General features: G+C 38.1%; 1 protein-coding gene and 1 pseudogene across 1 annotated transcript; both read left to right on the forward strand.

Moving 5' to 3' along the window:
* The first annotated feature begins 121 nt into the window (after window positions 1–121).
* LOC113299626 lies at window positions 122–1,938 on the forward strand (annotated as a pseudogene).
* Window positions 1,939–4,094: 2,156 nt separating this feature from the next.
* LOC113299619 (tetratricopeptide repeat protein SKI3-like) lies at window positions 4,095–12,691 on the forward strand. Its single transcript, XM_026548686.1, has 21 exons — window positions 4,095–4,290; window positions 4,389–4,601; window positions 4,686–4,808; window positions 4,931–5,014; window positions 5,132–5,182; window positions 5,629–5,721; window positions 6,481–6,621; window positions 6,713–6,793; window positions 6,928–7,175; window positions 7,246–7,417; window positions 7,505–7,620; window positions 7,716–7,773; window positions 8,321–8,386; window positions 8,533–8,745; window positions 8,885–8,936; window positions 9,266–9,639; window positions 9,746–9,840; window positions 10,425–10,643; window positions 10,917–11,560; window positions 11,691–11,894; window positions 12,169–12,691. Exons 1-21 carry the CDS (start codon window positions 4,189–4,191, stop codon window positions 12,348–12,350), a joined length of 3,531 nt encoding a protein of 1,176 aa, XP_026404471.1. The 5' UTR covers window positions 4,095–4,188; the 3' UTR covers window positions 12,351–12,691.
* Window positions 12,692–17,990: the final 5,299 nt, after the last annotated feature.

Genomic DNA, 17,990 nt, shown 5'->3' on the forward strand with positions numbered 1-17,990 from the left:
GGGTAGTGTTGTCTTATAAAAAATTTATGAAGGGTAAGGTTGGGAATTGATAATGGATAGCTTCCCTTATCAAAAACATAGATAAGGCTTGTTTCCCCTTTAAAATTCTATTACACGCAGAGACGGACAGACTCTCTATCTCTGTTTCTTGAACCCCAAATATCTTGTGCTGTCATGGTTGGATAAACCTATTGCTTCAATTCAATTTCATATAGGTATCTACTAGGTGAGCATCTCTCTCTGTGGGAAGTTTGAACTTGCAAATTGTTCTTCAAAATGTTTCCATTTCTGGTTTTTGTTTTATAACTTAAAGCAAATTTATTGTGAATTCTTAAACCAATTATATATGGTATCCCGCATTGTTAATTGAATCATTTTCTTAGTTGAAAGTATGCCCTTTTTCCTTGAAACCTTATAGACAGAAGATATATGTATGGTATGGACGTATGGTGATGAGAAATGGCAAATAGTTTTGTGTAAGTGTTTGATTTTATATCCTTACCGATAATTCACTGTGGTTTAGTAATATTAGTAGTTACATTACCATTTTATCATTTTTAGCTAGTGATGCTCCAATTGTTTATCTCTATCAACTTGCTTTCATTGTGACTTTGTGCTGCAGACTTGCAATTGATGCATCATTTGTATTATGTTTTAGTGCTTGTCCAGTTCGCAGGATTAGAAGAACATGGAAGTTGTTGGATCTCAAAATGGTGGTATTGGTAGTAGTAGTAACAGGAGTAATATGGTCGGGTTCTTCAAGGAAAAAGGTTTCAACGATAAAAACATTGATGAGTTGTTTACTAAATGTAAGCGTTTAGAAGGTGCAGAAAGAGAGACAGCATCTGAGAATTGGGCTTACCTGAAGAGTATCGGTATTCAAGAGAGGAAGTTACCTTATGCTGTCTCCAAGTGCCCAAAGATTCTTACTCTTAAGTCTGAATGATAAGCTTGTACCTATGGTTCAGTGTCTAACTACCTTAGGAACAAAACCGCGTGAGGTGTCATCTGCTATAACAAGATTTCCTCACATACTGTCTCACAATGTGGAGGAGAAGCTTTGTCCACTGCTAGGCTTCTTTGAAGCACTTGGGGTTCCTGAGAAGCAACTGGGTAAGCTGCTGTTGCAAAATCCTAGGCTCGTTAGCTATAGCATTGATACGAAACTGACACATATTGTGGAATTTCTTGCTAGTCTTGGCTTGAGTAAGGAAGAAGGGACAATCGGTAAAGTCATGGTAAAAAAACCCATTTATTATGGGTTACAGTGTAGAGAAAAGGCTTCGGCCTACATCAGAGTTTCTCAAATCAGTAGGACTCACACTGGTAGATCTCCAAAAGGTTGCAATGCACTTCCCAGAAGTTTTATGCAGAGATGTTGAGAAGATTTTGAGACCCAATTTCTCATTTCTACAGAAATCTGGATTCGGAGATAGACAAATAGCATCTTTGGTGAGTGGGTATCCCCCAGTTTTGATCAAGAGCGTGCCGAACTCTTTGGAGCCAAGGATCAGGTTCTTGTTAGAAGTTATGAAGAGACAGATCGAGGAAGTAGTAGAGTACCCAGATTTCTTTAAGCATGGTCTAAAGAAGAAACTGGAAGTGAGGCAGAAACTTTTGAAACAGAGGGAATCATTGGCTGTAGCTTAAGTGAAATGCTGGAATGTAACTAAAGAAAGTTTGGTCTCAAGTTTGGTGCTATTAAAGCAGTTAACTAAGTCAGGTTTATTTCTTTTGTCAAATTGCTCCCTTCTCTTCTAATGGAGATAGATGTGCAAGATGTTCTTCCACCCACCAACGTTCTTCTTGTTCTGCGGTGTTAATCAGTTAAAGTAATGAGGGGTTAAGCTTTTGTATCAGTTTGGTTTTATTTTTTCCTTTAGTTATTGTAAGCAATTTATTTCCAATATATTAGTATGCATTTCGTCTTTGTCAGCAGATTAGCCACGAAGTGTTGATATAGTTTCGTCATCTTTGCCACAACTAACTGATGCATAAACAACAACAACTGCCCCGCCTTTAGCCCCAAACAAGTTGGGGTAGGCTAGAAATGAAACCCATGTTGTTGTTTTTTCTGTTTTTTCTTTTTCTAATAAAGAAAGATAATTTATTGATCAAATCTTAATGAAACATATTGTTAAGATCCTGTTGTAGGACATCATTCTAGAAATGAAACGTCATTCTTTTTTTTCTTGAACCATGAAATTTAATTGATAATTAAAGCGGAATTACACGTCGGAATGTTGCTCCACTGGGGTCATTTAATTGTTTTAGAAAAATGGGAACCATGTATTCCTATATTTTAGTTTGTAATACTCCTTGTTGAATATTATCCGATGCATGATTAGCAAGAGTGTCTGCTGTCCGGTTTGCTTCCCGATAATTGTGTAGAATTTTTTAATTGGGAATTTGTTCCAGTCTTTTGATGATCTCAGCAACCATGAAGAATCAATCAGTTTTTTGATGAAATGAACTAGGGTCTGCGAATCTGATTCAATGTAGATTTTAGTTCATTGGTAAATTGTGACCGTTTTTAGGGCCATAAGTAGTGTCCATGTCTCTACTAACAGCGTTGTTGTGATTCCCAGAGGCTGGGCATTGCAACAATAACTGTGGTTGTCGAGTCTCAAACCGCCCCCCCCCCCCCCCCCCCCCCCCCCGTAGATCCCGGATGGCCGCGGGCAGCTATTTTGGTCCAATGTGGTTATGGCGGTTTCCATCCAACTTGAATACTTCTAGTTATCCGGAGTGATGAAGTGTCAGGTGTTGTAGCATTCATGCCGGGCAGGGGAGGAGGTAGCACTGAATTTTCCCAATTGCATTCCTGATGCATGTGGATTGCTAATTTGACTATATCAGAAGGAGGTTTATGTTTTCTTTCATAAATCAGATCGTCCTGGATAACCAAAGTGCCCACAAGATGAAGCAAAATGAAGTCGTTGCCGCCGTAGATTGTTTGAGTTGTAGTAGTTGGTTGATTGTGGTTGATGGAGTGAACAGTTGAGGTCTTTGGTGTTGAAAGACAGTTTCTGCTTCATGGTGACTGAAGAGAAGGTCCCAAGCTTCTCTGGCGAATCGGCAGGTGAGAAGGATGTACAACTGTTTCTGGAGAAAACTTACATCTAGGACATAGGTCGGAGGTAGTAAGGTGGATTTTATGTAATAGAGTGAAGATAGGTAGACCTTCATTGATAGCTTTCCACAAGAAAAATTGTATTTTTGGGGAGCATTTTAATGTCCAGGTGTGAGTTGAGGGTTGTAGCTGATTTATGGAAGGGGTAATGGTGGATTGGTGGGTAATAAAACATCCTCACTAAGAAATCCATGTAAGAATCCACTTAAAACATCTAGTTGTTTAATAACTCAATCATGAGTCACAACCAACGTAAGCACAATAATGAAGCGGGTTGAAGGTTACATTAAAGTTTATATTTTCTTATTTTTCAAAGATATTTGCAACCAATCTGGATTTATTTTGTAGTTCAATCTGACTTAACTTTTACTCAGTAAATCCATTTGCGTCCTAAGATATTCGTATGATGAGGTTTTAAAAGAATTAACTTCCAAGTTTCATTTTTAATTGAAACATGATATTCACAGAACCAGACATTTTGTTGAAGCTGATTTGAAACCTTTCAGCCCAGAGGTGACAATTACCAAGGAAACTAAGATATATAAAAGCATATACTTTACTGAATGATTTGTGACATAATATACAAAGATTTTTTGTTTTAAAGTAATCCTTTGGCGTTTTAACGATCGTACCCGTAGTAATTAATTCACAAATAAAATGAATATGAAAGACAAATAATTCTCCTCGGGAGAACTTTTTTTAACAAACATTTAAAATTATCCCTCAATAACATTCTTAATGCTATATACTTTTCCAATAGTGGTACGGCTAGTTTGTCAGGCCACCTGGTATGACAAATAATTTCTTTTGGCACGCAAAAGTACGTGGAGGGATGGAATCAATTTTTATCAGTGCCACTTTTAAGAGCAACAATACGTCCTTGGACTATAATCAACCGTTGTTGACTAACCCTAAAAGAACAAAAAAAAAAGAAAAACAAGCCTTCCCGAATCCCCTCCTGTCCGGTGCTTCTACTTCTTCCTTTCTTTCTGGTATTACTACTGGTTCTTTAGCGTTTGCGTCCAGAGAGTGAGAGAGGATTTTTCAATTTAGAGATGAAAAGCGAAGATAACGAAGAAGAAGGTCTTTTATTATTGAAGCAATTGCAAGAATCCGTTGATTCTGATCCCACCAATGCATCTCATCACTACAATCTCGTAAGCTCCTAACTTCTTCAACTCTTCGATTTCAGTTTTTTCTGTTTTCTTTGTTTCAAATTTTAAACTCCACAACTTGTTTCATTACACACAAACAGGCACTATTCATATTGGAGAACAAACAAGAAGAAGAAGACAAAGCAAAAGCCGTTGAACATTTGGTTATCTCTGCTAAGTTAAACCCTAATAATGGTTCTGCATTTCGATTGTTAGGGCATTATTATAGTAGATTCTCTATCAAAGATACTTCAAGAGCTTCTAAGTGTTACCAAAGATCACTCACTCTTAATCCGGATGATTTTGAAGCTGGGGTTTGTGCTTAAATATACTTGTTCTTATTCTTTTGAAACTAATTTCTCGAGAAAGTTATGGATTCTTACTAATTTGTTGTGTAGGAAGCACTTTGTGATTTGTTAAGTGATGATGGAAAGGAAACATTGGAGGTTGCTGTTTGTCGCGATGCTTCAGAGAAGTCACCAAGGGCCTTTTGGGCGTATCGTCGATTAGGATATTTGCTGGTGGTGTTTCTTTACGATTACAGAACATTTCTTTTGTTTTTTGTGGTTTATGTACTTGTGGATCTCTGTTGTTACCATTGCTGTGAACACGTTAACTGATATATTGTTATGTAACTGTCCAGGCTCATCAGAAGAAATGGACTGAAGCAGTACAGAATCTTCAGCAGGCTATACGAGGTTATCCTACTTGTGCAGATTTGTGGGAAGTATGTTAATCGTAACCCCATTCTTTGAGTAATGGGTTTGTCCATCTTATATTTTACTCTCTTTCTTTCCGAACGTTTTCCATTTTGTTGATTGATTATTGGCTATGTTTGTTACAGACTCTTGGTCTTGCATACCAGCGATTAGGAATGTTAACTGCTGCTATAAAGGTACGCTTTCTAATTCTGGAAAGTGTGATGTTCTAAACTTTTAAAACAGAATATCACATCATTGTTTTGCACTACTGGCCTTTGCTGTTTCTTAGTATGGTGCTGCAGAACCTTTGAAAGTATGATAAGAATTTGAGAATGTGATATTTTGCTACCCGATACTCTTGACCAGCAATATATGATTAATTAAATTGTTTTTAACGAAAAACAACAACAAATCCTTAAAGTTAGTAACAAATAGCCAACTGGTTATCAGCAACTTGTATGCTGCAAATACAAATGCGAAATGCAACGTCTCACTTGAATTAATGTCAACTGCATATGCATGATGGGATCATAGATCCCTCCAAATTAGAGTTTCTTTGACATACTTGCTTATGCCTTTGTAGTCACTACTAACCATATTCCGGGACAAAGTTCTTATATGTATGTCTCTAATTTGACAGTCATATGGGCAAGCAATTGAGCTGGAGGATACTAAAATTTTCGCGTTGGTTGAAAGTGGAAACATATTGTTGATGCTTGGCTCCTTCAGAAAGGTTGTATTTATGTTGTAGTTTGCAGAGCGACCTTTGTGGCATCTCTTTTTCTCCTTTCTGCTTCTTTTCTTTGTTAGTTAGTCAAGCTATCTTTAGTAGATGGAACGTCCACAATTTTGTTTCTCCAGATGGTGGTGGTTTGTAAGGTTTGTGATGATCAGTAGGTCATCCAGTATTGGTGACAGTGTTGGTAAACTTAAATGATTGAGTGGTGTGACAGTGTTAGAGTTTGGTGGCAGTCCAGCGAATAAGTTAATAGTCTGTCAGTTGAAGCAAAAAGCATATGCTGAAATTCGTAGCATAATAATTTGTTGGAAATTTCTTACGAGGTTATCAAATTAAGTGTTAGAATGCCCATGTAGGTTATTTGCCATGTTTAGATGTAATAGCTTTTGTTTGATGTTTATATTTATTAAGTTTTGATTATAGTCTTATCATTGCATATCTGTAAGCAAGAGACTGGTTGTGTCTTAGGTTCCCGTTCCAGAATGTGCATTGCATTGTTATTTACTGGATCAAAATAGTTGGGCTTGGGGTGGTCAACTTGACTAGGAAAACACCCTTGTGCATGTAATGGGGATTGAGAGAAAGGAACACGAAGAGAAGGAGGGCTATAATTGGTCTGAAAATGTTTGTCACTGAGTTACTATCTGCTCATGTTGAACTTTTTCAAGTATGTTTATTCATATCCGAATGTATATCAATACATTTACTTAGACACACCTATTACATTTTAGCTTAAATTGCTTTCCTCTACAGGGCATTGAGCAGTTTCGGCAGGCATTAGATATTGCACCTCATAGTGTAGCTGCACACTGTGGGCTTGCTTCGGGGATGCTTGGGTTGGCCAAGGAATGTGTAAATTCTGGTGCATTTGCTTGGGGAGCGTCACTATTGCAGGTTTACCTTCAGCAAGTATACCTTTGTCTAATAAACTTGCTTAGTAAAAGGCAACTAACAAAGAGTAGAAGTTTCTGTATGATGGTTTTAGGAAGCATCTGATATTGCAAAAGCAAGTACTGGCTTATCTGGAAATGCTTCTTGTACGTGGAAGTTGCATGGTGATATTCAGGTATAGTCATATGTAGGTGTTTCTTGTGGTTATCTTCTCAATCTGTAAGAATTCAAATATTAAGATAGTTTCTCAAATTATGATGACTCAAATGTTGTCGGACTTCTGAAACAACAAATTTTCATCTCTGTCAGCTTACACTTGCAAAGTGTTTTCCTTGGATGGATGGAAAGATGTGCATAGATTATGATGAGGTGGCATTCAGAAAATCCATCGCTTCCTGGAAAAGAAGTTTGTATCTGGCTGCAGTTTCTGCTAGTCGTTCTTACCAGCGAGCATTGCACTTGACCCCATGGAAAGCTAATATCTATGCTGATATTGCAATCTCTATGGATCTGATTCGTTCAATGGAGGAGAGAAATGAACCTAAACCCATTTCTTGGTAAGATCTCTATTATGTCAAGCATAGCCTTCTTCTTAAGCTATTTAAACTGACTTTTTATGTGCACCAGGCAGCTACCTGAGAAAATGTCTTTGGGTGCCTTATTTCTTGAGGGAGACAGTAGTGACTTCTGGGTGATTTTCGGGTGTTTATCCACTCATTCTCCAATGAAGCAACATGCTCTGATTAGGGGGTTGCAATTGGATGCATCTCTTGCAACCGCATGGGCATACCTTGGAAAGGTAATAATCTACATGCTGTTTCTGTGTGGGTCGAGCAGAATTAATTTTCATATTTCAATGTTTGAAGAAGTGTGTTTTCTAGAACAGCTGTACAGGAAAGTGGGAGAGAAACAATCGACTGCACAAGCCTTCGACCATGCTAGAAGCATAGATCCTGCACTTGCATTACCATGGGCAGGCATTTCAACAGAGTTTGGATCCGGGTAAGTACTTATGCCCTTGTTGGTATGTTGATCTATTAGAAAGCTTGTATACGTGATAATATGTGAGTTAAAGTATATTTTGTTTTATTTTTTAGGGGATGCACTCTAGATGAGGCTTATGAAAGCTGCCTTCGGGCTGTGCAGATATTGCCTGTAAGTGTAGCTACGCTTTTATGAGCTAATCTTTACCATATATTATATATAATGCAATGAGTTATAATTTATTAGTTAATGATTTTTGACTTTTCCTCGAGTCTGGATGCATTCTTCGTCAAAGTCATAGTGTTGCAAGGATAGACCCTCTTAGACTCTTAAAAAGTAAAACACTTCTAAATATAAAAAGAAAATGAAATTGCAACCGAAAGATATACAGGAAATTTGGCGAGTCAGATGCGTGGGATCTGTGTCTGCGCATGATCTGCATGTCGCTCATAATTTACATCAGCTTGTATGTCTGTTGTTGTTCTGATTTGAATCAGAATTTAAGTCGTATTTGCATAAGTTATTCTGAGTATTTCTACAACAAATTCTCTGTACTTCTCTGCATGATTTCTCTTGTAAAATTTTGTGGTTTTAGATGTTGGAATTGCAAGAATCTTTCTTCTTCTTGTTAATCTTTATAATTGCCACTAACATGAAATGGGTTTGGAGTCGGTACTTCCTTTTTGTATTCTCAAGATCACGTATTTATCTCTTGCAGCTTGCGGAGTTCCAAATTGGTCTTGGAAATATTGCTTTTCTTTCAGGACATCTGCAATCCCCACAGGTATAACCATATATTGGTACTTTGTTCTAAGCGAAATTATCTGGAAATTGTAAGCTCTCTTGCTTAAAAGTGGGAATTTTGTATTGCAATTTGCTTCCATAGTTGTTTAGTTTTGAAGCCATTTGTTCTGACAATTCATAATGCAGGTATTTGGAGCCGTTTGCCAGGCCGTGCATCGTGCTCCTCACTGTCCTGAATCACACAATTTGAATGGTCTCGTACATGAAGCGAGATCTGATTACCAATCAGCAATCGCTTGTTACAGATTAGCACGATATGCCATCAATTGTTCTGTAAGAAAGACGCCCGAATCCCATCTCTCTGATATTTCAGCTAATCTAGCCAGAGCGTATTATATGGTAAACAAGTTCTTTCAATTCCTGGTACATTTTTATTTCAACCAAATAAGAACCCTTTAGCTCATACATGATACATGTAAGAACCCTTGTTTTTTTGTTTGACAACTTAGATCTGTTAAAAGCCTTTAATCTGTTACAGGCAGGGAATGCTGTTGATTCTTCTCGTGAATGTGAAGGTTTGAAGAAAGAAGGTGAGCAGACTGGTTAATTGCATGCCGTAGGCTGCTTTTAGATCAACTTTGCATGTCAATCATGTTACGATACGATGTTTGGACAAACTTTCCCTCATCATTCAGAAAATGTATCCTTAATCCATTGTTTTGAAGATATACAATCGTCGATAAGTTTATCAGACCTGTGCATCTGTTTTTACTATCTACACGTGAAAGGGTTTCCAGTAGGCCGTCACTTGTGCACCTAATTTAATTCTTGCTGCTGTGGCGGAGCAGTAACTGACAATCTGTCAAGTGTTAACCACTCAGCTGCTGACTCGCTCTACGTTATCTTGTCAACATTGCAGGTCTTCTTGATATCAGGGGACTGCAGATACATGCTCTCTCTTTGTGGAAACTTGGGAAGAATGAGTTAGCTCTCTCAGTGGTTAGAATTCTTGCTGCAAGCATTTCAAAGATGGATAATGATACTGCTTCTGCTTCTATATGTTTGGTATGTAAGTTGATGTACCACGTATCGGGGCTCGAATCAGCTTCATCAAGTATTCTGAAAATGCCAAGGGAACTGTTAAAAAGTTCAAGTATGAGTTTTATCGTATTTGTGATTCATGTTCTCGACCATAGTAATCGTCTTGAGTCGGTCATTCCAATTGGTCGTGAATCTCTGACATCTGATGAAGAAATAGCTGAAATGCATTCTTTAATTGCCCTTAGTAAAGTTGTAAGTTTCTCCTTTTGATTTCAAAAACCATTTCTTGTATTTTGTCGTAGGAGCAGTTTGTGGTTTGTTTGGTTAACTGAACTGGTTATTGTTTTGTATTTTGCAGGTCAAAACTGGACTAGAGCAGATCACGGATATTCAGAAAGGTGTACATCACCTGAGAAAAGCTCTTCACAGATACCCTCACAGTAGTTTGTTAAGGTAAATTTTTTATGTAACATGGAACCATTCAGTGGGCGAAAACCTTTCGAAGAAGATTCACTAAAAACAGTCAATCCTATGCGCCTTAGAAGCCCCAACAGAAAAGTGGAACCACTTGTTGAAATTAGATGTACTTAAGGGTTTGCAACTGCAACTGCAGTTTGCAACTCTAGACCTCAATTCATCAAAAGAAACCTCTAGGCAGAAATTGGTTGCAGAAACATGATTCTTGATGGACCAGTTTAGATGCCATGAGTAACGAATTTGTAAGCATAATGAACTCGGATGAATGCTGAAGCCTACATAACATACTATAATGTGTAAGACTAGCCCTCTTTTGGTTCTATGTTCTAGTAACATTTATCTCCTGACCAATATTACTCCGCAAGTTCCACCTTTTCAAAAACTTAAGCTCTCCTTTACCTTTTCTCCTTTTTGTTTCCATTTTGTTGCCGGGTGATGCCTAAACTATCGCAGGAGACCATAACCATATTGATAACTTGGTTGATGTTCGTGAAGTAGTTTCTATGGACTACTTTTGAGTTTTTTCCATTATTTTTTCTTATTTGCATTTGCACTTGCAGGAACCAACTGGGTTATCTTTTACTATCCAGCAAAGAATGGAATGATGTTCATACTGCGCCAAGGTGCACTGTTGTAGAGTCTCCGGGTTTCCATGTGGTTGATGGTCTAGTATCAGCACCTGAGATTCTTGGTGCTGCAGTTGTTGCATGCAACTCCAGCATTCCGACATGTATAGACCCCTGCATGCATGGGAGACAAACAATTAGTCAACTGCAGAGGTACATAGCTAGTATAATTTATATTCTTATATGAACTCTTTTCGATTATGTCATATAATTTATTTAGGAAGAGCCTGCAAGATTAAGCATTGATTAGAGTTCCTATGGAAATATGGATCCTGAATAGTATATATTCATGTTTCATGTATTGGTTTTCAACTCCTACTTTATTCCTTTGCGTTTTAAATAGATGTTGCTCATACGAAACTTCTCATAAACCTCACAAACCTAAATACAATTAACGTCTGTGCATGTGTTTCGATTTTTGGACAGATGGTTGCATCAGGAGCCTTGGAACCATACTGCACGATACTTGCTTCTACTTAATTTTCTGCAGAAGGCTCGTGAAGAGCGGTTTCCTCAGCATCTTTGTATTATACTTAGTAGGCTAGTTTGTGTAGCTCTCTCTTGTGAAATGTATTCAAAGAAAGATGTGGCTTACCAGCATCAAAAGTTCCAGCTTCTACTCTGTGCTTCTGAGATCAGTTTACAAAATGGAGCGCACAACGACTGCATTGGCCATGCTCTGGATTCGTTAAGACTTGCGCTCCCTGATAGCACCCGCTTTTTTGCGCACTTGGTACTATGCCGTGCCTATGCGGCATTGGAGGATTTTCCGAAATCTCAGAAAGAGTATATGAAATGCTTGGAGCTAAAGACAGAACATCCAGTTGGTTTGATAAGCCTCAAACTTCTGGAGTCCAGATTTAACCTACATATTGATACGAGTACCGTGAACTTGAAATTCGAGGAGTGCTTGAAAGAAATCGGAAGCTCAAGAAATATGTGGATGGCAGTGTTTCAGTTAGTGTTGGGTCAGAGCTATATTTGGGATCAAGATCTGCTTCATGCAGAAGAGGCTCTTGCACAGGGTTGCTCGTTGGTTGATACTGATAGTTGCCTCTTTCTCTGTCATGGTATATAGTAATAGAAAATTTGGCTCTTATTTTGTTTGTTTCATTTTCCGCTTTCTCTAAACATTAATGCGCTCATTTATTTATTATGTCCTTGTTGTTGCTTTTCTTCCAATGTAAACCTTAAAAACAGGGGTTATCTGTATGGAGCTTGCTAAGCAACAGTCTGGATCTCAGTTCTTGTCTCTCTCAGTCTCCAGCCTGCGCAGAGCTCAAGAGGTATCACCCATTCCTTTACCTATTGTCTCAGCATTGCTTGCTCAAGCAGAAGCAAGCCTTGGCTCCAGAGGGGAGTGGGAGAGAAACCTTCGACTCGAATGGTTTTCCTGGCCATCAGGTATCTTTTGTTTTGCAAAGTGTTATATTGTTTAATTTGCAACCAAATGAAATTTCATAGTACCAAAGGAGGTTGACCTTGAATGATTCAATCTCTCCCTTCTAGATCAGAACCGTCAAATCATTCTGCTGGTTTAATTTTTGAGTTTTATGAAGAGGATAACCAGTAAGAACGGTGACGGCCGATCGTTATGTTTCAGACGTTATCTTTTTTCTTCTTGATATTTCTTGTTGGTTCTTTTGGTATCTCAGACTTTGCTTTGTTTCCTACATAGACACGAGGCCTGCAGAATTGTACTTTCAAATGCACTTGCTCGCACGACAGCTGAAAGGTGGTCCTGACTCATCTCTCGGTGTTGGTTTTCATCGGACCCCTCAGACATGGATTCTGCGAGCGATACATGTGAACCCATCCTGTTCCAGATATTGGAAATTGTTGTACAAGACGAAGGTTTGACCTGTGTACAATTAGGTACTTGTATGTGTAGCTATTAAATCATGCAATTTTCAGCCCTACGTGTCAATGCTGTCATTTCATAATTCGGAGTTGCCAAGTACTCAATTGCAGCCTCGCTGCCGCTGCTGATTCCTCAACTTGGAGCTCAACTTGGAGCAGATAAAGTAACCTTTTGGCACTCCCAAGAGTGAGAATGAGTTAGTTTGCAAATGAAGGCTGCTGTTGACGCCGATTTAGTCATCTTGATAATTTAGACCTTCTGTATATTCCATTCGTGTAACCTAATATAGGATTTGTTCAAAAACTGTTTATATCACCCAAGGATTTCCTGTTTTCTTTTAGTTTCTTTTTGGCCTGGATATCAATTCACAGGTTACTTGGTGATGAAGTGGAGCGTTGGACCAATTCCTGAAGGGGAGGTACTTTTCAAATAGGAAAACCTACGGCCCAATACTGTTGGCCTACCGCCCAATAACGAACCTTCTTCCTACATGCAAAGAAAGGAACGATATTCTGGGGACCATCCTTTTTTTGGGACCATTGTTTTATTTTGGGTAAAGACATTAGAAGTAAATCTAGGTCACCCCATATCTGATATTTATAATAATACCTAAACTATCCTAATAATTAATTTTAGGTTATGATTAGTTAAATGATTTAGTTATTAATAATTAGTGAGATTATATTAAAAGATGGTATGATTATTAGATGGTGGAATTTTAGAGAGAGTAAAGTTAGAGAAGATGAAGGAAAAAAACATGGAAAATAATTTTTTTTTCCAATTCACTAAGTTTGGGTATTCAAGTGATGAAAACTCATATGATTCTTCATCTCCATCCTCTCCTAGAGTATTTGTTAATCTTCACAATGATCTAGATGTGAGTTATTTCTTAGATAGTGATTCTATTCTTCCCAAAACTCAATCTCAAGATGAATATGATGGATTTTATCAACCACAACCGGAGGAAGAGTATCTGGGTGTCCAGGTATGCTCCAAACTTAGATAATGTATGTTGAATTGGTCAAAACTTTGCTAAAAATGTAAATTTTTCAAGTGGATTTGGGCTAGTTCGGTTACACTATGTGAAGAACATCTAACCGAACTCATCTGGAAGTGCAGTTCGGTTGCTTTAGCTATACACGGAAGTAACCGAACTCACCTGAAAGTGTTGTTAGGTTACTTTCTTCAAACACGCAGGTTACCGAACTCTTCATTAATGAAAGTTTCTCAGATTTCAGTGTAATGTTCGGTTGGTTCGTAACAAATTAACAAACTGAACTTTACGTAAAAATTAGATCTAATTTAGTGTACAAAGTTCGGTTGGTACATAACCAATAACTAACCGAACTTACGTAAAAATAAGAATAACATAGTGTACAAAGTTCGCTTGTTTCGCAAACTGCATGTTTACGAACTAGATAACCGAACTCTACGTAATATTAGAGTTTACTTAGTGTATTAAGTTCGGTTGTTTCGCAAACTCGAAATAACAACGTAAATAACCGAACTTAGGAAAAAAAAATCTGAAGTTCTGGTGTATTGTTCGGTTATCTAGATAAAATAAGAAGTAACCGAACGTGTTATTTGTTACTTGTTCGGTTATATGTCAACTTTGCTTTATAAACCGAACCTCGAGTTCGGTTATTGCGATAAAATTTACAATTAACCGAACTCTAATGTAATTCCAATTGATGTTTTTACATTTCTTGTAGATGGAAAGCCAACCTATACCAATGGATGATCAACCTTCTCCAGTTAATATGTTGTTCGAAGATACATCTCATCACTATGCTAATGAGTTGGTATTTGACTTACCTATTGATGCGAAGAATTGGGCTAGAGAACATGCTAAGAGAGTCAATTGCGTCCTAGTTTTGAATGGAAAAGAAAGACAAACTCGTTTTGAAATAGTTTGTGAGAGAAGTGGAGATACCGATGCTAGTCACAAGAGGAAGAGTTATGAGTATAAAGGAAAGACGACGAGGAAGAACACAACATGCTCAAAGAAAATTAAATGCCCGTTCAAGTTAGTATTTAGCAAGAGCAAATTAACGAACAAATGGTTTCTAGCTATGGATAAGGTGGTAGGTTGTCATAACCACCCTCGCCCGAAAGATCTTGAAGGACTTGCAATGGCCGCAAGGCTCTCTCCTCAAAAAATGGAAAAAATTGCTAAGTATAGGAAAATGAGTATTCCACCTACCGTTATGCTTCGCTTATTAAAGGAAGATAACCCGTATAACGTATCATCTTTGTCCACCATTTACAATGCAATTGAGACAATTAAAAGGAATAAATGGAAGGATAGACAAGTAATGCAACAATTATTATTTTTGGCTCAAGAGAAAGGTTACGCGGTTCAAAAGAAGGTAGGTCCGGAAGAAGAAATTACTCATCTCTTCATTGCTCATCCAAAGAGTGTTCAATTGGCTCAATCCTTCCATGAATTTCTTATAATGGATTGCACTTACAAGACAAACAAATACGAGATGCCATTGTTGAACATTGTTGGTCGTACGTCGACGAAGTCACCGTTTACTGTTGCTTTTTGTTTTCTAAAGGACGAGAAAGAACCAAGTTACACTTGGGCGCTACAACAAGTGAAGGCGATCTACCGAGATGATGATATCCCCGGGGTTATCGTGACCGACAATGAGGTAGCATTGATGAATGCAATAGAGAAAGTCTTACCATTGGCACATAATATGCTTTGTACATTTCATATATGGTGCAATGTGATGAATAGGTGCAAGCCTCAACTTTGTCCACCTAAGAGGATATGATTGGAAGAGATTAGTAAGCTACCGGAAGATAAACAAGCGGATGAAAAAGAGGCATTCGATAAACAATACACCATAAATCATGCTAAATGGGTTGCCTTCTCCGGGGAATGGGAGGCATTGACTTGGTCTCTCACCGAAGAAGAGTATTATCTAAATCATGCCGAATTTAGAGAACATTGGTCTAGCCCCGAATATCCGGAGGATATAATAATGTATGTGGTGGAGCAATGGTTGGAACCGCACAAAGAGCGCTTCGTTTATGCTTTTACCAACCACCATAAACATTTTGGGAATCAAGCCACAAGTTTGGTAGAATCGTCTTACCACCGGTTGAAGAAAAATCTCTTTGGATGTGTCGATAATTTTGTGGTTGTGTTTAACGCAATGGAGAGTTACTTCAACCGCGATATTGAGAGAATTAATGGGAAGTTCCAAAAAAGCCGCATCATGAAGTACAAAAAGATTGTAGAGAAAGGTGGTAACATCAAGAAAATGGAGGACCTTCAGTTTTTCAAGGGACTACACTATAATGTTTCACATGCTTGCATTAAGTTTTTAATGGTTGAAGTGAATTTGATCGACATATGGGGAACCAAGCCGTACGAGGTGTGTGTTTGCAACATGATGAAGTCTATGGGACTCCCTTGTCGCCACATGATAGCTAAGTATGAACATGGCATAATCCCTTTAAGCGACATAGATCCACATTGGCAACAATTAAGTTTTGTTGTTGCTGAGTTCGGTTAGTTGACTAAATCTGCGAAAGAACTGAACTTGTTGTTTATGAAGTTCGGTTGTTTACGAAATTTAGTCAAATAACCGAACTGCCTAATAATTTCTTAAAAATTTGAATTTAACGAAACACATATGAGTCAAATAGCCAAACTAATCCCTTAAAACAAAAATTAAAACCCAAATTATGAAATTCATTTACTAATCCACATAACTAAATGTTGGAATCAATCATAAGCAAACAAACTACCAAATCCGCAAAACAAAAGTCTTCCAAACATAAGGAAACAAACTACCAAATCCGCAATAAAAAAGTCTTCCAAACATAAGAAAACAAAGTACCGAATCCACAATAAGTTTTCTAAACATAAGAAACCAAAGTACTAATTGTTGCAATCACTCATTTACCACGACCACTACGAGAAACTTTTCTACTCTTGTGTTTAGGAGCTTTAGGTCGTCCTTCGTCACTAGGAGTGTCATCTCCACTGCTTTGTTGTTGAACCATCCGACTTGAACCTTCCCCTTCTCGGAGACTCCTCTTCGACGGCATGGTCTGGCTTGGATCAACCTGGCTTGTATCGACAAGGTTGGGATTAAAAACATTAGTCCATTGGTTGTAGAGGTCTGTTTGTTATCGAGCGTCCATCGGCTCTCCACTCCGGATTTTTGCCATCATTTTCTTCAACAACTTAGCACTTGCCTTCGCCTTTTCTCATCAAAAACATAAGTAACTATTATTTTTCAATACTTTTTAACATTTTGAAAAACAAAAATAAGAGTAAATATCTTACCGCCGAATTCCACAAGTTCAAGGCCCTATCACCACACATAGGGGTATGCTTCATAATCTTCTGAGCCTCTTTCCCCATTGCCGTCGCTTTTGCTTTATCAGCACGGGCTTGTTGGACACTGTTTATTACACGAGGATGAGAAAAATGTTCATACCATTCCATATATCCATCGTCAGCGGCATTTGGCTCATCAAACGAATCTTGTAACTCTTCCACTGGAACAAGATAATCCCCAAAGTTCTTCCAGTGGTTCACTGATGGAGCAGGATCATATTTGGGGGTAAAATTCTTCTCGCTGTTCTTAGTATCGACCTTCTTTACCTTGAAGTTGAAGTTTTCCACTTGTGGGACACTTTGGACACAAGAAAGTTGTCTAAGTACTCTTCGATGATTATACATTGTACAACCCCCAGGATGAAACAACGGTCCATTATAACCCGCAACAGGTGAGAAATCAATAACATCAACATCCTCCTCGTTTTCATCTGATGCAATGTTGTAAGGATGGAAAACCACATATTCCACTGTTAACTTATCCAATGTCTCCCTCAACTCCAACACCTTTTTTTTTCTTATTCTTTTCCTGTGAGTTCAAAAATTCATACTTACCAACTGTAGGCTTCCCATAAGGCCAAGGAGTGTGAGCATGAGACAATTGCAGTTTAGGGAAGTGGTCGTACACCCAAACCTATGAGAAGAGGCAACAAATAATACATTCGCAATATGATTAGTAACAATACACATTCATTCACTTATATATTCAAACACACAAACGATAATTTAACGGGGTACCTGAACAAGGGTGTATAAGCCTCCAAAATATAGACTCCTAAGCCTCGAAGCTTTTCTGAGTTCCGCTTGAACGAATGAAAGAACTGCAATTCCCCAAGAGTAGTTGTTCACCTCATCCAAGGGGTCCAATAGCTGGAGGTAATGAGCATTTACCATGTGGCCTGAAGTATCAGGGAAGAAGATGGTTCCAAGTTGATATAACAAATAAGCAGTCACATGGTGCTTAGTCTTCTCCTCTGTCATCACCAACTTTCCTTGAGCAACCAAATCTTTCGTCCCTGAAAACTCATCAAACAAGGTTTTGAGCTTGATCTTTTTCAACTTCTTCTTGTACGTGCGGTCTTCCTCAAACTCATTATACTCATCACCTTCCTTAGGCTCTTTGTTATCTCGCCTAAACTCACATTGTGCCTTTTTATCGCTCCATCCTAGACACCTTTCGACTAGTTTTTCAAGAACTTCATAACTCATCGAGGGATCGTAGCCATCTCGGACACTTGTTCCTGTAATTGGTAGGGCTGTGATTCTAAAACAATCA

This window comes from Papaver somniferum, chromosome 1, assembly GCF_003573695.1.
Source record: "Papaver somniferum cultivar HN1 chromosome 1, ASM357369v1, whole genome shotgun sequence".
In the NCBI taxonomy this organism is placed as follows: Eukaryota; Viridiplantae; Streptophyta; class Magnoliopsida; order Ranunculales; family Papaveraceae; genus Papaver; species Papaver somniferum.